The sequence below is a fragment of the Colobus angolensis genome, unplaced genomic scaffold, assembly GCF_000951035.1.
Source record: "Colobus angolensis palliatus isolate OR3802 unplaced genomic scaffold, Cang.pa_1.0 Scaffold75, whole genome shotgun sequence".
NCBI lineage: Eukaryota > Metazoa > Chordata > Mammalia > Primates > Cercopithecidae > Colobus > Colobus angolensis.
This window is the reverse complement of record NW_012121265.1, coordinates 4,949,931-4,973,010: the sequence shown is the minus strand read 5'-3', so window position 1 is coordinate 4,973,010 and position 23,080 is coordinate 4,949,931. Positions and strand designations below refer to the sequence as shown.

Genomic DNA, 23,080 nt, shown 5'->3' with positions numbered 1-23,080 from the left:
GTTTGGTAGCACAATAAGGTGACTGTAGTCAATAATAATTGTATGTTTTAAAGTAACTTAGACTGTAATTGGATGGTTTGTAACTCAAAGGATGCTTGAGAGGATGGTCACCTCCTCTGTGGTGTGTTTACTTCACATGGCATGCCTGTGCCAAAACATCTCATGTAACCTATAAATACGTACACCTACTGTGTACCCACAAACATTTTAAAAATTAGATTTCAGAGAAAAAATTCTGTCAAGTGACTATGGTAATTTTGCCTCAGTTTTTTAAGCTGGACGTTACCATAGCTTGCCCATAGGAATTGAACTGGCAAAACATGTCAGCCTATTAATAGCTATGAACGTGAGTCATATGATTGACTTGTTTCTTCTTTATGCTTTTCCCATAATTCTTTGTATAGTTTCTCAATGGAGGCATGTTTTCTTAATCGCTTTTTAGGAAAACTTTTAGACCATGTACTTATAGAAATGGGATATGGCTTGAAACCCAATGGACAAGATCCTAAGAAGGAAAATGCAGATCAAAGTGAGTATAGATTGATATTGAACAGTATAGAAGCTTCAGTTACTGAAACCGTCTACCTGTTAAAGGCACAACTTTATCACTGTTAAGACTTGTTAACGATGAACGTTCTATGAAAGATTTAAATATGCTGTTTTATATTTAGTATATCATTTCTAATCTCAATCTTTCCTGTCTGTTCTCCTCCTCTGTTTTGCACACGAATCCTTAACATGGTAATCATCAGAGATTATGACATATGAAATATTATAACACTTGAGAGTAAGGGCTTTTTTTTTTTTTTTTTTTTTGAGATGGAGTTTCACACTTGTCCAGGCTGGAGTGCAATGGCATGGTCTCAGCTCACCGTAACCTCCACCTCCCTGGTTCAAGTGATTCTCCTGCCTCAGCCTCTGGAGAAGATGGGATTACAAGACAGGCGCCTGCCACCACGCCCAGCTAATTTTTTGTATTTTCAGTAGAGACAGAGTTTCACCATGTTGGCCAGACTGGTCTTGAACTCCTGACCTTAGAGCAGTTCATTGGCCTCAGCCTCCCAAAGTGCTAGGATTACAGGCGTGAGCCACCACGCCCTTCCAAATTAGGACTTTTTAGCTCACATTTTCTTAGTTTGTTTTTCTTCCTTCTTGGGTATTCCGCCAGTAATTAATAGGGCTGTAAAATTCTTTTCCAGCAGGACGATGTTTCTGATGGCTTTTTTACTTCTGTAAAAACTTGTGTGTGTGGCTTATTTAGATTAACAAGAGAACCAAGAAATTTTGCTTTTAGTATTTTATTTCCTCATTGCCTAGTCACCTGTGTTAGTATTGTCTTTTTGATCCTTTACTTTGCTCCTGTACTAATAGCTTTAGGAGTAGATATAATTCATTGACTCGTGCTCATTCATTCGGAGGTGATTGATAGATTGACAGTGCCATGGTTGGACACATCCTATCACACGAGCACGCTTGAATCATCCTTAAATCTGCCTCCTCCTCACCTCCCATCCTTTGCCCTGATTGGTTGCCAAGACTTGATTGATTCTTCTTCCCAAATATCCCTTGTATATGTCTTTTTATTTCTCCACTACCATTTTCTTAGCTCAGGAATCCTCATCATTCATGGACGGTTGCAAGTTTCCAATGTCATAGTTTATCTCCCTATCTCTATTCTTAGAGTACTTGCCTATGTGATATGCCTGATACACAAATCTTGGTGGAACAGCTCTGATGAAAAGTTTTCAGTTCCTTGTCATTTGGTGGAGGAAACCAGAAGAGTTAGTGGTCTTGCGGTAGTCATGGTTGAAACCGTAACTTCTGATGCAATAGAGTGAGGAAGAATAATGAGGAAGAGGAAGCTGGGGCCACCTGCAACATGGAGTGAGGAGCTGTAATAGGAAAGGTGGGGACAGAATGGGAAAAACCTTGCCAGAGCAACAGAGGGTAAATGCTTCCAGGAGGGGGAGTCATCAGTAATATCAGATGCTATGAAGCTGTCCAGTGGAAGGAACAAGAAATCCACTGAGCAGTATCTTCTTCACTAAGGTGCTATGAAGGTACCTTCATGAAGGCTAAGACCAGTACAGACAAGCAGAAGAAATTATGTGGGGTAGAGAAATTAGGTGTGATAGAGAAAGTGCAGGGTGCAACGGAAGCAGGTGGGGAGGGCACCTAAGACTTGGAATGAAGCCATCTGGAAGTGATGCCACACGGAGCAGGAAGTAACCAGGTGCTGCGGGTGGGGAGTATGTTGCACGAAAAGGGACGTGTGTTAAGGCCTAGAGATGGGAAAAAGCATGATCAGGCCTGAGAAACTGAAAAATAAGTACAGCTAGATTTGACCACTGGTGAAGAGGTGTATGTAGGATGGGGAAAGTATAGGTTGAGAGGTAAGCTAGAGCAGATCATTAAAGGTCGCAGGAGCTATGTTAAGGGGGTTGGACATGATTCTGAAGCCAACATAGAGAATGAAGGCTTGAGACACCTCTGTATTCAGTTTTTTGGATTCAAGTAATGTTGGTGGGTATGGGAGAATCAGATTTGGAAGTCAGAAAAGATGAGATATGGGATATTAAGAGTTCCCTTTAAACCACCTTCTTGAAAATTTAGCTGTGCCTCTGTCACAGAGTTAAATCAGCCCTCCTGTCCTGCCCCTTTTGGGCCTAGCCTGGCTGAAAGCTTTTACAACTTGGTCTCTAATGTCAGCGTACGGAGCCAGCAACATCACCATGCTTTTTTCCCCTCTCCTCCTACTGTGATCCTAAGCCCAGCTGCACTCAGCCTGGCATTATGATTGTGCACCCCCTTATGATATTTGTCACACTGTAGCTCCTGATTGAACATCTTCTGTCTCCTACAAGATTTAGAATATCTAGATGCAAAGACTGTGACCCTTTACTTCTCCCCGTTGCTGAGTATGGCATCTGACACACATTAGATGCTTAAGATACGATTTTTTTTTTTTTTTTTTTTTTGAGACAGAGTCTCGCTCTGTCACCAGGCTGGAGTGCAGTGCTGGTGATCTCAGTTCACTGCACCCTCTGTCTCCTGGGTTCAAGTGATACTCTTGCTTCAGCCTCCCGAGTCGCTGGGACTAGTAGGTAGGAGGTATGCGCCACCATGCACAGCTAAATTTTTTGTATTTTCAGTAGAGACGGTGTTTCACCGTGTTGGCCAGGGTAGTCTCCATTTCCTGACCTCATGATCTGCCCGCCTCGGCCTCCCAAAGTGTTGGGATTACAGGCGTGAGCCATGCCTGGCCAGATACAATTTTTAAAAGCTGGCACAGTGGCTCTCTTCTCTAGTTCCAGCTACTCAGGAGGCTGAGGTGGGAGGAGGGCTTGAGACCAGGAGTTTGAGGCCCCCAGTGTGCTATGATTGTACCTGTTAATAGCCATCACACACCAGCCTGGGCAACATAGCGCAAGACCCAGTCTCTTAAACAATAAACTCATGGAGGATCTTATGGTGGACTCATACAGCTGAAACGAACTGTCCAGATCTCCCACGCCACCTGTGTACACATGAAGAAACAGAAGCTGACTGGTCCAGTGGGTTACCTTAAGCCCAGAGATGGAGAACCAGAATCTTGCCCCCTTACTCTAGTTTAGTGTTCGTTTCACCATTATGCATACTGTGCTGTGAAACAACAGGACAATGGTTCATTTTCCTTGCTATTAAGTTTTTCTCTTGTCTTCTCCCTTATTTATGTTGTGATTTCTTTTGGAAACATTTTAAGAAATGGTTTTTAATTTGAGCCTATCTCTTACCTTTCACACTTGAGATCATTAAATTTACTTTGGCTACTGTTTTGAGCCAATTGTCCATTTCAGTGGGATTTCAACATCAAGAATCCATTGTAATACATTCTGAGAGGTCATTCCTAGATAGCAAATTCCCTCCACTTTTTGTGGCGTATCCCAGCCTCCCCTTGGTCTTCAGAGTCAACCTATAGGTTAATGGTGAGAACCATTTCCTTTAATAAGTATATAATCTAGATAATTATTTTCTCATATTTCTGTGTTTAAAACAATGAAGTCAACCTTAGTTTTATGTGAATGGTATCTTATCCTTTAGTTCCTTAAAGCAGTAGTGGTTTTTGTCTTCCAGGATTCTGATTTGTTGTCATAATGTCTCTAAATCTTGATGCCAAAAATACATTGCTTGAATAGTTGGAATTTTATAAACCATGTACTTTTTTCATTTCTGTGAGTTTTCTCTTAGTTATTCTTATTGTGCTTTTGAAGCCTTTCCTTCTTAAACTCTTAGGTTAGCCCTAATTATTTTTCTCTTGACTTGTTACTTACGTTGCTTGTATCTTTTTTGAACTGTTGAATGCATTTTAAATTTCTAACAATTTTATCCTAATAAATTGTTCCCTATGGGGTTTGTTATTTTCACTTTAGAGTGAGTAGGTCCTAATCTAATCTGATGTGTTTCTACTTGAGTATAATGAGAGGATATCTATTCCAAATTACATTTTCTTGAACTCTTTTAGGGACTACAAAGAGTGTATTGTAGAGCATTTTAATTAGATCTGAATTTGTCTTTTATAAGTCGCTGATTTTCTTTCTTGGACCAGTCTAGCTTTTGGTGACATTGAAGACTGCACTTATAAACATTTATTGTTGGGAAGAAGAAACACCATGACCTCTCAGACTGCCATCTTCCAGGAACCTTGCAGTCATGGTCATACTCTTTTTAAAATGATTAAAGCATGCATAATTTTTTTTTTTTTTTTTTTTTTTACTTTGGATGAAAACAAAATGCCTTACTTTTCTGTTTTCTTCTGATAAGGTGATCCTGAAGATGTTGGAAAAATGACAACTGAAAACAAAATTGTCATAGACAAAAGTGACCTAATCCCGAAAGTGTTAACTTTGAATGTGGGTGATGAGTTTTGTGGTGTGGTTGCCCACATTCAAACACCAGAAGACTTCTTTTGTCAACAACTGCAAAGTGGCCGTAAGTCAATTTTCTTGATTTGCTCTATCAAGCTAAAGTACTTCGAGAGATGACATGTAGAAATAATGTATAGATGTGTGTTTCTTTAAAATGCCATCTTTATCTTCAGGAAGGCTTGCTGAACTTCAGGCATCGCTTAGCAAGTACTGTGGTCAGTTGCCTCCACGCTCTGATTTTTATCCAGCCATTGGTGATATATGTTGTGCTCAGTTCTCAGGTAAGGAAAGAGTATTACTGATTTTTAAAATTCATTTTTGTTTATTTTTTACTTAACAATTGAGTAAAAACTGTTGAAACAGTCTTTGTTTTGTACTGATGGCTGGACTTAAAGTTTGAATATTAGAGTGAACCAATCATGTTTTTAAATAGATCAAATTAAACTGGTTGAAAGGAGTGTGGTCTGACCTAGGTAAGGGCAGAGGGCCTGTGTGTGTCAAGGAGGTGGAGATATAAAGGAGGTATTTTGGGTTATTTTGTCAGCCTTTTGGTTTTTGGGGACTGGTGAAGATAATTCTGTTTAAGTTAATAGGTGGATGTGGAACCTCCCAGGTTCATATCTTCACCGGTTTTATTGAAATAGCAAGAGGGCCTGGAAGTGTGGAGCTGTCATGGTGCAGCCTTTGGACGGCACATGTCCTGCCTTGTGATAACCAGGTTCTGTTACTCTCTGCGGAAGGGAGGCCCAGTGGCCTCATGGAAGGGGAGATGCAATAATCCTTCAGTAAACTCATTACTTGGTTAGTGGAGTCTGGTTGACCCATGTTTGCCAGGTGTTTTAAAACTAGTCTTGCTATTGAATGCTTCATGTATTGAGACCTTGTGATTCACATGATCAGGATAAGTTCTCTGTCCTAATGAGCTAACTCTACTGGAGAGACAAGGCATGTAAACTAATAATGACCGCATAAGACATAATTACTGTAGTAAGCTATTAATAAAGGTTACGTTTTAGGAATTGAAGGCTTCTGATAAGCAAAATTAGTAAACATATTGTTCTATAAGCTTGATATCTATCAAAGAAAAATCTATAAATGACCATCTCTAATTTGAGGAGGAAAGGTTTTTGTTTACATCTGCAGTGGAAAAATCATTTGAGATTGAGTCTCTCCCTTTTTCAGAGGATGATCAGTGGTACCGTGCCTCCGTTCTGGCTTACACTTCTGAAGACTCTGTACTGGTCGGATATGTAGATTATGGAAACTTTGAAATCCTTAGTTTGATGAGACTTTGTCCCATAATCCCAAAGTTGTTGGAATTGCCAATGCAAGCAATAAAGTGTGTGCTAGCAGGTATGAAATTTTTATAGCCTCCATATTCTTTAAAAATTCTAAAGATGAAGAAACATGAAAACATGAAGAGATAAATAGGGAAAAGCTGCCTCTCAAAACAACGTGATCAGATGCTTGAAAGTTACTGTATATGTCATTTATTCCACTAGGATCAGAGATTTCATTCCATGTCAGTCAGTTGGCTTCATTCAAACATACCATAATTTAGAAAGAATATCCTATCTCAGAAGGGTATTATAATTACATCTGCAGCATATCCAAGATCTTTTCCTTACGCTATGTTGCAAAATGTAGTTATATCCCAAAATACTTCCTTAGGCTATATTCCCACAAGTGGAACAAGTCAGTAATCTCCTTCTTTTCATGTTTGTAATACGTGTTGTACATTTTCTTCCAGAAGGGGTTGACCTAGTTTACATGCCCAATAAAAACTATGAGAGAGTCCGTTCTCGTACACATTGGTGCATCAAAGGGATGCTTCCATATTGTTTCATCCCGGCCAATTTTGATAAGCTAAAGGTGAAATCATTTCAATTCACCTTATTACCAGTGAGGCTAAACTTTTTTTTGTAAGTTACTTGGCCCTTGCATTTCATAAACTGACTGAAGCATAACTGTTGGATTGCTGATTTGTAAGTGCCCTTTCAGTGTTGAGTTGTAAGTACCACCAATGTTTCATATGTTTATAAGGGACCAATACTTTTTCAGAGATGGTTTCGTACTTTTGTTTGTGGCTTTCTTTATTTTATTGGGCTATAATTTACCTGCCTACCATAGTGTTCACTTTAGATGTTAACTATACAATTCAATAATTCTCAGTAAATTTACTGAGTTGTACAAACATCGCCATAATCTGATTTAGTACATTTTTATCAACCCGGTATGGTCTCTCGTGCCTATTTATGGTTATTCCTTGCTCTGCAGGTAATAACTAATCTACTTTCTGGCTCTGTAGATTTGTGTTTCTGGACATTGTATATCAATGGAATTAACGTGGTTTTTGTTTTACATATTATAGAAGCTTTTTACAAGCTTTTTCTTTTTCTTTTTTTCTTGGTAGAGATGTGACTCTGGCCATGTTGCACAGGCTGGTCTCAAATCTGCCTTGGCCTCCCAGAGTGCTGGAATGAGCCATTGCACACCAGCAGGCTTTTTCTTTGTTAATTCTGTGTTCATTTTTATGTTCCTCTTAAGTGACACGTTTCCTTTCCAGTGTTTGCCATAGGTTTCTTAAGTTTAACGTGGGGAAGTTAGGAGCTAAATTTCTAAGTGCTTTAAGAATAATTGTAACATTCATTCAAAATTCTTTGTTAGGAGTAAAGCCATCATTAGAAATTTGGACTCCAGAAGCTATTTGTCTCATGAAAAAACTTGTACAGAACAAAATAATCACAGTGAAAGTGGTGGACAAGTTGGAAAACAGTTCCCTGGTGGAGCTTATTGACAAATCCGAGACGCCTCATGTCAGTGTTAGCAGAGTTCTCATAGATGCAGGCTTTGCTGTGGGAGAACAGAGGATGGTGACAGATAAACCCAGTGACATGAAAGAAGCCATTGGTAAGTCAGATGTTTACTGGATAATGCCTGTTCTGGAGTTCAGACGGTTCTATAAATAAGTAGTTTTTTGTACTTATGAAAAGAATTTATGTTGAAAGCCTTTCATCTTTTTAAATCAAGCATTCATCTAAGTACCTGTAAGGATGTTTGAAAAATAAAATTTTGTGAGTTTTATAGGTTGTCAGCAGCTGATGATCAGAAATGTAAATCTGAAATCACTTAGATAATTAATTGTAAGACTGACTTTAAGGTTAATATTCCTATAAAGTCACTTAAAAAGTCAGTGGAAATTCAGTTCTTCAAAAGCGAATTCCCCAGCCACCCCAACCTTGCTACATCCCTCCTCCACTATGTCCATTTAATGTTTAATTATTTTCACAGTTCCCTTAGGTGTGGAAGGAAAAGTAGATCCATTGGAGTGGACATGGGTTGAGCTTGCTGTTGACCAAACAGTAGATGTTGTGGTCTGTGTGATATATAGTCCTGGAGAATTTTATTGCCATGTGCTTAAAGAGGATGGTAAGTTGACCCTTGTCATTTGTTTCTTTTTACAAATACATTGGCATAGATAATAACTTCACAGGAGTTTGTTACTGAGTGATAAAAGTACCTCTTTCCAAGAAGGGCCAAGTGGGTATTTGTATTTCCAAGAAAGATTTGGTTATACGTAGTTAGCTTTTGTTCTCTTTTAAGCCACTATTTCTGTTTTCAACAATGCCTCTTTATATTTAAACCAGTTTACATGTCATAGAGTATCTCCTAAATTCATTTACAGAAATTAATTCGGCCTAGTATAGTGGGTCACTCCTATAATCCCAACACTGGGAGGCTGAGGCAAGAGGATGACGAGGCCAAGAACTCAAGGGTGCAGTGAGCCTTGATCATACCAGTGCACTCCAGCCTGGGCAGCAGAGCTAGACCCTGTCTCTGGAAAACAAACAAACAAAAAAAACAAATTTAACTTGTATTGAAGTATTAATGTAACATATAGATACACGTGTATATAGGAGTACAACATAATTATCACAATCTCTGCACACTTGTATAACCAGCCTCTAAATCAAGCAATAAAACATTACCAGTATCTCAGAAGTTTCCCTTCTATCCCCTCCCATCATTACCTCCCCTTTCTTTTTTTTTGAGATGGAGTCTCGCTCTGTTGCCCAGGCCTAAGTGCAGTGCCGCAATCTCGGCTCACTGCAACCTCCGCCTCCCAGGTTCAAGTAATTCTCCTGCCTCAGCCTCCTGAGTAGCTGGGACTAGAGGAGCGTTCCACCACGCCCAACTATTTTTTTTTCTTTTGTATTTTTGGCAAAGACAGGGTTTCACCGTTAGCCAGGATGGTCTCGATCTCCTGACCTCATGATCCGCCTGCCTCAGCCTCCCAAAGTGCTGGGATTACAGGCGTGAACCACCGTGCCCAGCCACCTCCTCTCTCTTTCCCAAAAGTAAACATCCTGCTTTCTAATAGCGTAGATGAGTTCTTCCTGGTTTTGAACTTTCTAGAAATGGAATTACACACTATGTGAGCCTCTGTGCCTTACTGCTGCCTCTTCCACTGTGAGATTGTTACATGTATCTGTACCTTGTTTTTTCTTGCTGCATAGTGTTCCATTGTATGTTACATGTTATCTGTATCTTATTTTTCCTTGCTTTGTCAAATAAGGACATTAAACTAGATAACTAAGGCCCTATCTGACCCCATAGTTGTGAGATTTGTCATTTCTTCATTCAGAATCATCTGGTGGGTAGGCCACCATTCCATATAGGATAAAATTTACAATTTTGAAGTTCCTTTTTATTTTTATAGGTGATTATACAAACATCATCTAAAAATTCTAAAGGTGAAACATGAAAACATGTTTCACAAGTTACAAAAGTGTATATAGTGGAAAGTAAGTTTCCTGGTTCCTGTTCTCAATTTTCCAAATATTTTTTTCAGAGATACTCTATACATATGCTTGTATGAGTACATATAATCCTTTTCTATATCTATAAATAGTATAAAATGGTAAGTTTTGCATTTTTTCTTCCACTACATATTGGATATCAGTTCACATACTGTGTTCTCTAGTCTCTTTTTAAATAAGTTTTTATTCTGGAATAATTTTAGGTTTACAGAAAATCACAAAGGTGGTACATAGAGTTCTTGTATGCCCCTCACCCAGCTTCTCCTGTAGTTAGCAGGTGATCGTGGCACATTAGTTGCAACAAAGAGACCAACAGTGGTATATTGCTATTAACTGAACTCCAAACTTTGTTTTTTGCTAGATTTTCCACTAGTGTCCTTTTTCTGTTCAGGAGCCACTCTGTGATACCACATTGCTGTGTAGTCTCTCTTCTTTTTCATGGCTACATGGTATTCCACTGTGTGGGTTTATCCTAATTTAATTAACCTAAGTTAACATCTAGTTGCTCCACATCCTCACAAACATTGTGTGTTTTCTTTTTTGTTTGAGCCATTCTAGTGAGCATCATTGATCTTAACTTTTCCAAATCTTGGTTTTTCTTTGTTAAATAAGGACATTAAACTAGATAATAAGGACATGAAACTAGAGATAGGGTCCTGTCTCACCCCATAGTTGTGAGATTTAACCTAAGTGTGGATAAATACTATTGGTGTGGATAAATACACACTACTAAGTGTGGATAAATACAGAATTAGTGGTTTCCAAGCTTTTATTACTAAAACAAATCCTTGTACTGTGATTTTTACTTTAGGAGTAGATCCCTGGGACAAGTTGCTGAAATTGTAACTAGAGTATTAGGTCAAAGGAATATGTGTGTTTGTGCTTTTGAGAGCTGGTGTTCTTCAGAGGCCAGGCAAACAATCCCCTAGCAGCAGAGTGTATCATTGTCTATCGCGTGTCCTTAAACTTTATTTAGGCTAATCTGAAAGGCGAAACTTCTGAAACGTTAGAATTTATTTTCCATTTTAGCAAGTGAGCCTTTGTTACATACTGAAAAGGCATTTGCTTTTCTTTTACTGCTACTAAGTGATTCAGATCCCTTCCGCATTCAGAAGCTCTCCGTGGTCTGCATTTTGCAGGGACAGCTCCGATGTCTCTCTCCAGTGGCCACTTTTCCACTTCTGTGCTTCGCTAGCCTGCTGCCCACTTTTGGTTGCCTAATTTCATAATTCTGTCCTTTGAGAGCCATGTCTTCCTTCTGCAAATACCCTCTCCTTCAAATGTAGTGTACTTCGAATTTCTTTATGAAACCTCCAGCATGCAGAGCTCGTGAGCTCTGACTTCTTACACATTACCTGTGCCATCCGTTTAGTGATTAAAGTCACTTTCAGGACAGCTTTTATGTAGCATCTGTATGGGCTTGTATGCTGTTTTCTTATCTCTCTGCAAAGTTCATGCTTGAGTATACTGACAATCACGCTCTAATTGTTTCTTTTTGCCCAGTAAATTGTTGGTGTTGGGTTTATTGAGAGTATTAACTAAGTAACTTATTTGCCCAATGGTTTTTTAATAAGGAAAAGACTTGGGTAGACTTAATAGTAGTTTGGGGTGGTACGTGTGATTTTTATGATCAAGACATTTTCTGACTTTAAAGGAAAATCTATGTTGTTTATTTTTTAATTTGTTCTTAATTTTTTAATCCTATATATATATTTTATTTCCAGCTTTAAAGAAACTGAATGATTTGAACAAGTCATTAGCAGACCATTGCCAGCAGAAGTTACCTAATGGTTTCAAGGCAGAGATAGGACAACCTTGTTGTGCTTTTTTTGCAGGTGAGTTGTAGTTGATGTAATCTTGACTTTTAGAACCTTACATTTCTTAACATTCAACTCTTCTTTTTAGTGCACATTTTCTTAATGTTTAAGCAAATATCTTTCATGGCCAAGACTAAATGAATGCTTACGATGTCATGTGTTTTTCCTTCTCTTTGTAACAAGGACCCTCCAAGTGATGCTTTGTTGCCTAAACTTCATTAAATATTATTTTAATGCTTTTTTTCCCAGAATTTCTGGTAATATTAAAATAAGTTAGCTCATATAAGAGCTGTTCACGGCAGGGTGTTTCCTGTCGCTCTAAGTGTTTACAGTATTTTGAAAATCTATTTGAGACATCTTCATTACAATAATTTTTTTACTATTTAGTACTTATTTTACCACATAACAAGTAAGATAATCTGAGTCATTAGTGCTAAGAGTATTACACATCTCCAAAACTGACAAGTATATTCAAGTCTTACCTTCACCTTCACATTCTGTTTATTGGATAGGTTATGAATGAAATCTTTAATTCATATCAAATGTAAAAGTATGGTACTACACATTTTGGAGATAGTCTAAAAATAGATTTTGAGAATTCTTTCATTCTAGAGATTTTGGAATTTTGAAAAATGAAAGGCATGATTAGGGGAAATAAGCAAATTTATTACCTGCTTTTAAACAAAGGGTGGTTTTTTTCAAGATAAGTATTTCAAGTGCCAATAGAAAGGAAATGTTCCATGTCACAAACTGTGTGTTAAACCTAGGTGATGGTAATTGGTATCGTGCTTTAGTCAAGGAAATCTTACCAAATGGAAATGTTAAAGTACATTTTGTGGATTATGGAAACATCGAAGAAGTTACTGCAGATGAACTCCGAATGATATCATCAACATTTTTAAACCTCCCCTTTCAGGGGATACGGTGCCGATTAGCAGGTATGGTATACCGTAAGAAACTTTCTCAACTACTTTCTAATACTTGCGGCATATAATGTAAGTGTTAATATCTACAGTGTTAACATTTTGTGTGAGTTAGAAGATCCTGCTTCATATTACACAACTTAGAAATTTATTTACAATGTTGGTCAAAACGTCCAGTGTTGTCAGAGTAGGGAAGCCACTGCTTTACTGACCATGGGAATAAAAACTCCTTGATCCTCTGGAAGGCATTGGCAGGATTCCTTAAGAACCTCCAGTGTTCATACCTTCTGATTTAGTAATTTTCCTCCTAGTAATTTTTCCCAGAGAAATCCGGGAATTGCAGAGTAGATTACAAAAGTAATTATTACACTGCTGTTAATAATGACAAAATAACAAATAGTCATTAATAGTGGATTGGGTAAATGATCCATAAAATGAATAATGACAGTACTTATTTCATAGGGTTGTTGGGAGGATTAAATGAAGGCTTAGGGACAGGGTCTGGCACCCAAAGTTCTGCATGTTTAACTGTCTATTGCACAGTCATTATGGATGATGTTAGTATGTGTTATTGATATGAAGAATTGTTCATGATTTAAGTGAAGAAAACAGGTTATAAAAGTGTTGTAATGAAGACAACAGACTTCAGAGCCAACTGCTGCTTGCTGTCTATGAGATGTTTAGACAAATTATTTAAACTTGCTGTGCTTCTGTTTCCTTATCTGGAAGTTATTCCTACCTTACTCAACGAGTTGTTAAGAGAAAAATATAAAGCACTTCACAGTGCTTGGCATTATACCTATAGTAGCAATTATTATAAAAACTTTAAAATAGATTATATGAGAGAATATGTGTATATGTGCATGTGTGTAATTTTGGACATCTGCACATAAAAAGTGTGAGTGGTTGGATTCCAAAATGTGAACAGTGGTAAAGTCAGGCAGCACAGATGGATTTATTTCTTCTGCTAATCTGTTTCTGTTTATTTTACAATATGTTTCAGATTATTGGGTTTTTTTTTTTCTTTCTTTCTTTCTTTTTGTGATGGGGTTTCACCCTTCTTGCCCAGGCTGGAGTGCAATGGCGCAATCTCGCCTCACTGCGACCTCTGCCTCCCGGGTTCAAGCAGTTCTCCTACGTCATCAGCCTCCTGAGTACCTGGGATTACAGGCATATGCCACCACACCTGACTGATTTTTTGTATTTTTAGTAGAGACGGGGTTTCTCCATGTTGGTCAGTCTGGTCTTGAAATCCTGACCTCAGGTGATCTGCCTGCCTCCACCTCCCAGAGTGCTGGGATTACAGGCATGAGCCACTGTGCCCGGCCCAGATTATTGTTCTTAATTACTATATTTTATTCCAGCGCTGCTTAAATTATGGCCTCCAAACCAGCAACATCAACATGGGAACTTGTTAATAACTGCAGATTCTCAGCCCCCACCCTAGACCAGACATACCAAAATTAGAAACTCTGGGTAGGGCCCCACAGTCTGTGTTTTAACAAGGCCTCTAGGTGGTTGAGATACATGTTCAAGTTTGAAAATCGCTGCTAAGAAAACAAGGGTGTAAGCCAAAGTTATCCAAGAAAAATAATTTTTGCTTACATAATGAGAAACATTTTGATGTTACTAGAAAGCTGTCCACAAAAGTGGCAGTATATCAGCTGACATCTTCTACCAGCATAATGGTTAACTCATGATTTTATACATAACAGAACATGATGGTGAATTCTAAAAACAGTACTCCTTTTTCTATTGGAAAATGCCAGGTAAAGATATGTTAGCAGAGAAAGTAAGGAAAGATTCTGAGCCTCCTAAAAACCCTAGAGTGTATTAGTAAATGCATTATCCGTAAGTCAGGCATGCAAGATGTAGGTGTGTAATTGAATATTGAAGATACTCAGGTTTGCTGACCTGAAAGCAAACTTGGCAAAGACCTGGTCCTGGATATGGGTACTACTAAAGCAAAACTGAAGCTTGTGCATAGGATTCTTTTTACTGCTGTCCTTATTTTCCAGATATACAGTCTAGAAACAAACATTGGTCTGAAGAAGCCATAACAAGATTCCATATGTGTGTTGCTGGGGTAAAATTGCAAGCCAGAGTGGTTGAAGTCACTGAAAATGGGACAGGAGTTGAACTCACTGATCTTTCCACTCGTTATCCCAGAATAATCAGTGATGTTCTGATTGATGAACATCTGGTTTTAAAATCTGCTTCACCACATAAAGACTTACCAAATGACAGACTTATTAATAAACATGAACTTCAAGTTCATGTACAGGGACTTCAAGGTAACATTTTAAAACCATATTATTTGTTTAAATTTGTTATTCTTTGCTCTCAGAGACTATGAAAATTTTTCCATCATAAATGACAATTTTCCTGTAGAGATAGGCTTTACAGACATAGATTAGTAGGTTAATATTAATTGTATTATTGAAAGATAATTATTTTATTGAACAAACATTCCTTTCAATGTAATTATCAGATAAACATATATTATACAGAGATAATCTCCCTTAGAAGCTTGAGTAAATTGTAAGAATTATATTAAATATTTGACAGAGATGGAAATACAGAGAAATACACTACAGGAGTGTAATAGTTCAAGGATTTCGTTGTAGACAACTTTTTTGTACTGCACACACAATCCCTCAAATGGAATAGATTGTTTTGTGAAAATACAGATTTTTATTTTGGGGATTTGGAAATGTTGATAATCAATTGATGAACAAATGATTGAATTAAATATATTACTGAGGAAAACAACAGTACATTTTGTTTTTCTTCCATGTGTGAGACCTGTGTTTTATATGCTTCCAGCTACTGCTTCAGCTGAGCAATGGAAGACGATAGAATTGCCAGTTAATAAAACTGTGCAAGCAAATGTATTAGAAATCATAAGCCCAAACTTGTTTTATGCTCTACCAAACGGGATGCCAGGTAAGAAACCAAAATTTGAGAAATATTTATGCTCATCTTTTAAACTGTAAAATGGAAGTGCTGGTCTTGAATTCCTTAGGAAATGAAGGGGAGAAGAGGCTCACTGTTTTAAGGAAGAACTGATCATAACACTTAAGGCCAATTTAGTTACAAAACACGAGTGGGAACATGAAGGGAAGCCCTACTACAGGCAGCACCTGCCTGCCCAGTAGCCTGGTCTACAGCTTTTTATAACAAAGGTGTCCTTAATTACTGTGTAATTTCTTGTTTAAAAACATGTTATCTATGTTGAATCATATTTAGTGCTTTAGATATATCGAAAGACTTTGTAATCCATTCGTAATCATAGCTTTACTACACCTTAGAGACTTAGAGAGATGTTTCATACTAGAACGAATCTTGAAGAAAAGTAGCATATAAAAATTTATTTTTAATTTTCTTTTGTTCTTTCGTGGAAGTTACAATTAAGGAATCTCTTAAATGTATATGACTTTATCCTTGTAGTATCTGAAGATGAGTTAGTGCAAGTTGAGTGCTTTTTAGAATAATTTGCAGGCACTTTTAAAGCTGAAAAAAATGAACCTTTTGTTTCAAATTTTCGAAGTTAGAACTGTGGTAATGCCAATAACTGCTCTTAAATTTATCTCTAATACTACAAAATGATCTTTATTCTGTGTACTTAAAAGCAGGAGCTTAGGGTTATTTGATTCTGACAACATGTGGTATGATGAATTGGAAATGCTATTGAGGATAATTTTATTAAGTATAGCACTCACTGTGAAAAGTACACTAAACAATTGTAAAAATACAACTTAATAAGTTTTCACAGAGTGAACAAACCAGTGTAACCACCCTGATCAAGCAGTTGATCCACTGGAGGCTTCCTCCCTGCCCCCTCCCAGTATTGATTGCATACCTTCTGCAAATGGCAACCAATAGTGGGTATATTTATTTTCAAATATGATGTATATTTTATATACATGTATATATTTTCAGTATGCATATTTTAATACACAAAGCATTTTTTGATTGATTAGACTTGCTATTCTTTTGTATACTGTTAGTAGTAGCATTGGAAATTTTCTTCACAAAATATTGCTTTTATATGTTTTAGAAAATCAGGAAAAGCTGTGCATATTGACAGCTGAATTATTAGAATACTGCAATGCTCCGAAAAGTCGACCACCCTATAGACCAAGAATTGGAGACGCATGCTGTGCCAAATACACAAGTAAGGTTGTTTTAGGGAAAATATTAGAGGAAAGGTATTTAGTCTGTTTTCTTTTACATGATACTATGTAGATTTTGATATTTTAGCTGCATATTTCATTTGGTTTAGGGAGAGAAATTAAGGAAGGCAGTGTTGTGGATTTAATTCATACATTGGTCATTCAGCTTTTTGATTCTATATAGATTATTTTTAGGCAAGGATATAGGTAGATTTCTACAAATCTGTCAGTACTTACAGATAACCAGTTCGCGATAATCACACTATTCTAATGGATCAGTCACATTACATTTATTTATGGAGGGTTTGCAAAGAATTCATAGGGTTCCATATGTGAATGTACTAACAGAAGGATGAAATGCCTCAGGGAGTCAGGCTCACTGATGAGGGTATACTTTGATCATTCTCCATTTTAATAACTCTTTTTAACAAATTTCCTATGCTAATATAAATAACACTTGGATTTGCTTCTGGGATCAAGGTTAAGTGGGAGCCGAGCCAGGTTACAGTGCTGCTTCATGGTCTGCACTCAGGTCCAATTGGCAGGCCTATTACTGGGGGTCATGGATAAGCATGGCTCCTTGCCAGTCCCTGGGCAGAGGTGGCTAGTGGCAGGATGGCTGGTGGCAGGATGGCAGCCACATGGGCCAAGAGCTGAGATCATTTGGGGACAGGGCTGCTTCCAGTCAGTAGCTAGGAACAGGGTCTTGAAAGTCTGCACTGGGGCATGGGCCTGCCTTCTCAAAGAGCCTTCCTCAATCTTGGGCTCCAATGGCATTTCAGAACCCCCATCTGGATCCCAAACCTCTCACAAAGGCATTTTTGTGGTTAGGTGGGCATTATATTGCTTTTGTTCGGGGGGCACAAGTTAGGGACCTTCAAATTTCATGGTCTTGCAGATATCACGCATAGTTTTGTTTTTCTTTTGTATGAGAACTGGATCTACACTTTCCCTTTCTTCCCAGGATAAATCATAATTTTTGGTTCTGTAAGTATTCTGCCTTACTTCATTAGGACTGCATGAGCACTGTTCACAGCTGAGCTGTGTAGTGTATTACAGTTACATTCTCTTTTGCCACTTTTGTTGTTAGTGTTCTATAGACTTTCACTAATTTCTAGTGCTCTGCATTAGTGCAAATTCCCACAAAGAACACGATATGTACTTTATCAACTATTACTATATTGGAGGTATCTTCAGCCTTCCAGTTTGCTTCTGCACAGGCTGCTTGTCCTCCAGACCTGAGCTGTTATCCTGGGTTTTTCCTCACCATGCTGAGATCGTTTCAGCCCTGACCCCCTTATTTCCTGGATGGTGCTTCTGCCCCCCACACCGTGTTAGATTTCTTCCTCCCTCTTCCCACTTTGTTTTTTGGATCCCCGGCTTCCCTTTTGATTTACTCCAGTATTTGGGTGGATCCTGTCCTCCAGAAGCTGAGAAAAGGTGCATGTAAGACAAATTTTCTGTTACCTCCCATGTTTGAAAAAGTCTTTAGCCTAATCGTTAATTGATAGGTTGTCTGGATACAGAATTCTAGATTGGAAATGGTTTTTCCCTTACAGTTTTGAAGGCACTGCTTTTATTGTGTTTTAGCTGTTGGTGTTTCTGTTCAAAACATTAGTGTTACTCTGGATTCCACAAACTTCGTGTGTTTTTTCCCCCTTTCTGGAACAGTTAGTGTTCTCTTCACCTGTTGTGAAATTTATGATGTGACCTTAGTATGGTGTTTCTTTTTCTACTATTTTGCTGGGCACTCAGTGGGTGGACCCCTTAAGTCCGGAAATTCATGAGTTTCAGTTTGAGAAACTTTCCTGAATTAATGCTTTTAGTTCCTTTTGTTTTCTGTTCAGTTAGGAGCTCCAAGTCTTCCAATGATTAATTTGGACTCTTCTGCTAAATGTCCTCTTCTCTCTTTCATCTTTTTTGTTTTTAAAGAGATTTCCTCAATTTCACCTTCCAACTTTTTAAATTTAGATTTTCATTTCCAGCACATTTTTAATTTCAATAGCTTTTTTTTTTTTTTTTGGTTTTTCATGTGTATGTGTTTTAATACTACCCTGTTATTTCAAGGGTGGAATGTCATTTCTTCAAGGATATTACTGTCAGTCTTCTAATGTTCATTGTCATCTTCCTCCTTTGCCTTGGTGCCTTGGTTTCCCTAAGGTCCTATTTTGTTTTGGTCTCCTCTGTGATGTTAGAGGCTTTCTGCAAATCTCTGGTGATCCTGTGCTGTTCCTGTATTTAAGATGGGGCACTGAGAAGTTACTGGGAAGTTGCTTTGAGAGTGGGCAGGGGCTTATCCACTGGTGGCCTTCACTGTGGGTGATCTGGCTCTGCCATTTCACTGCAGACTCCCAGTGTTGCCATCTTGATGGGCTGTCACATGGGCTGGTTGCCTCCTGCCTGGAGTGCACAGCTTGCCTGCCAGTGTTAAACTCTCCCTGGTCTGCTCTGCCTCACGCTCTCCAGTCCGTGGCCTCTGTGATTCATTGTCTCTGGAGAGGAAACCTCCAGTCTTCTGCCCTCAAGTAGAAGCATCATTAAAACATGGGAACGTAAAGCTCACCATTCTCTTTAGCAACTTAAAAATAGGTGTTATATGTAAATAAGTGTATGAATCAAAGCCTGTTCAGATGTCTTTGCAAGTAACTCTGCTTCCTTGGCCAATCTTCATTTCCAACTCCGTCTTAACTCCTAAAGTTGAATGAGTAACACCAATCATTGAGACTTTAGGGATTGGGGATTTGTGATGCGAGCTGGGATGCTTCTTGGCTTCCCCATTGCCAACTTTGGTTGAGCTACCATGGCTCTATTAAGTCATTTTCATTCAGGCATCTGCTTTCCAGCTTCCAATATTCTGTGGTCTTTTCTCTTGTTCTCTATTCTTGTGGTTTTACACATTAAAAAAAAAAAAAAAAAATCCTGTTAGGGATTGGGCGCAGTGGCTCACGCCTGTAATCCCAACACTTTGGAAGGCTGAGACAGTAGGATAGCTTGAGTTCAGGAGTTCAAGACCAGCCTGGGCAGCATGGCAAGACCCTGTCTCTACCAAGAATAAAAAATTAGCTGGGCATGGTGGTGTATACCTGTAGTCCCAGCTACTCGAGAAGCTGAGGTGAGAGGATCGTTTGAGCCTGGGAGGTGGAGGTTACAGCGAGCCAAGATTGTGTCACTGCACTCCAACCTAGGCTACAAAGCCAGACCCTATCTCAAAAAGAAAGAAAAAAAATTCTATTACATTTTTCATAGGAGTGTAGAGGTGAATGCTTATGTTTAATTCGAAGTCTAACCGGAAATTTTGTCTTGGATTTTTAAGTGAAGTAAATATAACTATGAATAACCATCTTAAAGTAGGAGGAGTCACTGACTGTAAGTTCTTACCTGAGATTTCATTCTATTTTCAGGTGATGATTTTTGGTATCGTGCAGTTGTTCTGGGGGCATCAGACACTGATGTGGAAGTGCTCTATGCAGACTATGGAAACATTGAAACTGTGCCTCTTTGCAGAGTGCAACCAATCACCTCTAGCCACCTGGCGCTTCCTTTCCAAATTATTAGATGTTCACTTGAAGGTAGACAGCTAAGTCACTTTCCAATTTAGGTGTCTGGGTTTTGTTTCTTTTATTTTTCCTCTTTGTGTTTCCTAGCTCTAAGTCTGAATCAAACGGATATTTCCAGTAACTGCCTTAATGTTTTTAAATATTAAGAGTTTTCAAATCAGTTTCATATTCTTTATTCTTTATCGAATTCTCACAAAAACTATACTCAATCAGTCTTTGTTTTATAGATTAATTTCAGAGGGCCAGGGTTCAGAGATTCGGTTTTGCCCCTGGTTGCTAAGCTAGTAAGTGGCAGGGCCAGGATGTGAAACAGGGTGTCTGGTGTCTGTAAACCAAGGTATCTGACCTCTCATTTGGGGTCTTTCTGCTTTGTCACATCTCTCTTTAGGGACTAAAGGCATTCAGATGACACCATTTTTGGCTAACTTACGCGTAATAAATCTTCATATATTCAGCTCCTTAGTTGAAATTTGAATAAAGTGAACAAAAATACAAAGTAGCTTTTTACTGTCACTTCTGATGTCCTTATGTATGCAGAGGACTTGCAGATAATACCATACCAGTTGCTTCATGGTCCTCTTAGGTTTTGACGCAGAGTTGGAAAATTATCTTTGTTGTTTGTTTCTCCTGTTGAAATATATGAAGGACAGATGTGTCTGTTTCGTGCCCTCTAGTCCAAGATTAGTGCTTGATGCCTTGTTAGGTGATCAATAAATATGTATTGAATAAATTTGCCTTTTGTAATGCAACAGCGGTAGTACATCAAAGCATACCTAAATCTAGCTGAAGTCCAGTAAGCCTTTTGCTTATCATTATTATTAGATAATTTATCCAAATTATATCTTTTTAAAAGGGACTAAAAGACTATAATATCCATTTTTTCCAGGGTTAATGGAATTGAATGGAAGCTCTTCTCAATTAATAATAATGCTGTTAAAAAATTTCATGTTGAATCAGAATGTAATGCTTTCTGTGAAAGGAATTACAAAGAATGTCCATACAGTGTCAGTTGAGAAATGTTCTGAGAATGGGACTGTCGATGTAGCTGATAAGCTGGTGACGTTTGGTCTGGCAAAAAACATCACACCTCGAGGGCAGAGTGCTTTAAATAGAGGTATTCTTTTCAAGTGTTATTAATAACATGTTGAGTGTGAGGAATAAGAGATAATCAATTTAGTTGACTTGACCTTTTCTCTCTCCCTGTGCCATACCGTCTCCTCCTCCTCCACAAATCCAGTGGTGGGATTCTGATTCCCATGGCTGCCTGGGAGGGCCGCCTTGATGGAGGCAGTCCTCCGAGTCCAGATAGTCCTTAGATCAGACTTCTTGGCACTGCTGTGGGAATTGACACCAAGGGCTTTGAAAATGCCAGGCATTCTGCATGTCCTTATTTCCAATTTACTTTTATCCTGATCAAAAGGAGAAGTCATAGTTTTGAGATTCCATCTTCCTGGTGCTTCATAAGATGTATGTTTGACAGACCTGGCCTCAACCAAAAAGAGAGATGATAGACAGCCGAAACCTTGGAGACATGGGTTGTTAATGTGGTCAAATTCAGACCACGGTAGTAGATCATCTCAGAGCCCAAATGGATCCATCCAGGTCTCTGTAGTCGGAACCCATGTGCAAGGGGGAGAGCTATCTGTATGTTTAGACTCCCAAGTTTCTTCTTTACATTATATGTTACCTAATGGCTTATTTTTCTTGTGCTTTTAGAAAAGATGTATAGGATGAAGTGCTGCTGCACAGAGTTACAGAAACAAGTAGGTAACATTTCCTTTAAGTGAAATTATACTCTTAACGTTTTTAGAAATTAAATCATACGGTTTCTTTTTCACCCACAGGTTGAAAAACATGAACATACTCTTCTTTTCCTCTTAAAAAATTCAACAAATCAAAATAAATTTATTGAAATGAAAAGACTGTTAAAAAGTTAAGTAAGTTAAATTGTATGTTTTCGCCTCTTTTATGATCACCAACAGGACATCTTCAGGCATATTGTCAGGATAGAGCTCACGGAGTGAAACCTATTGTACGGCTGTACTTTTGTGATTTAATGACCTGAGGTTTGGTCATGATGCTTCTGCTGTTTTTGCAGGTTTATCTGATGGTTTTCCTTTGCCACTGCTAACAGAACTGAACCCCCAGGGATATTCCAGTTGTGATAGCCTTTCCTTACTGTTGTTCGATTTTAAGAATGCCTATGTTACTGATACATGGAGGGACTCGTAAAACTTGTTGTGACATAAAGCTTAGCCTCAGATCTTTTGTCTAGATTTGAAATTAACTCAGCTCTCACTTGTGCACATTGCTGTAAATATGTTTAGCACTTTTTGTGAGGGGTGTGTGAAGGGCCAGGAACAGAAAGTGGGCTGCACTGAGGGTATTTTTCATTTCAAAACAAAACATACTGCCTGCTTTTGGCTGTGGTGATTCTAGTGTCTGAAGAACATACTGGTGAGTTTTAAACCAGTGTTCCTTCCCCTCCACCCCCTTTTTTTAAATGTCTGGGATCCTTCGTTGTAAGATGGCCCTCAGAAATACATTTTTGGTTAAGAGCCAGTTAGAACTTGTGATCAGGGCTGGGAGCGGTGGCTCATGCCTGTAATCCCAGCACTTTGGGAGGCTGAGGCAGGCAGATCACCTGAGCCCAGGAGTTCGAAGCCAGCCTGGCCAACATGGCAAAACACTGTTTCTACTTAAAATACAAAATTAGGTGGGCGTGGTGGTACACACCTGTTATCCTAGCTACTTGGGAGGCTGAGACAGGAGAATCACTTGAATCCAGGAGGTGGAGGTTGCAGCAATGAGCCAAGACTGTGCTATTATACTCCAGGCTGGGCGACAGAGTAAGACTTTGTCTCAAAAAAAAAAAAAAAAAAAA

General features: G+C 38.5%; 1 protein-coding gene across 4 annotated transcripts in view; it reads left to right on the top strand.

Annotated features, from left to right (window-relative positions):
* TDRD1 (tudor domain containing 1) overlaps positions 1-23,080 on the top strand; it is a 51,241-nt gene that overhangs the window by 25,414 nt on the left and 2,747 nt on the right. The window contains exons 11-25 of one of the 4 annotated variants that reach the window (XM_011927843.1): positions 443-529; positions 4,801-4,968; positions 5,078-5,185; positions 6,087-6,257; positions 7,572-7,814; positions 8,196-8,333; positions 11,449-11,559; positions 12,309-12,479; positions 14,483-14,758; positions 15,303-15,410; positions 16,525-16,641; positions 20,041-20,208; positions 21,083-21,310; positions 21,913-21,959; positions 22,041-22,133. In XM_011927843.1, coding sequence (XP_011783233.1) covers positions 443-529; positions 4,801-4,968; positions 5,078-5,185; positions 6,087-6,257; positions 7,572-7,814; positions 8,196-8,333; positions 11,449-11,559; positions 12,309-12,479; positions 14,483-14,758; positions 15,303-15,410; positions 16,525-16,641; positions 20,041-20,208; positions 21,083-21,310; positions 21,913-21,959; positions 22,041-22,133 — 2,234 coding nt within the window. Of the gene's footprint in view, positions 1-442; positions 530-4,800; positions 4,973-5,077; positions 5,186-6,086; positions 6,258-7,571; positions 7,815-8,195; positions 8,334-11,448; positions 11,560-12,308; positions 12,480-14,482; positions 14,759-15,290; positions 15,411-16,524; positions 16,642-20,040; positions 20,209-21,082; positions 21,311-21,912; positions 21,960-22,040; positions 23,059-23,080 lie in introns of those variants that run through there. The other 3 variants (XM_011927841.1, XM_011927842.1, XM_011927844.1) reach the window with 3 other exon arrangements.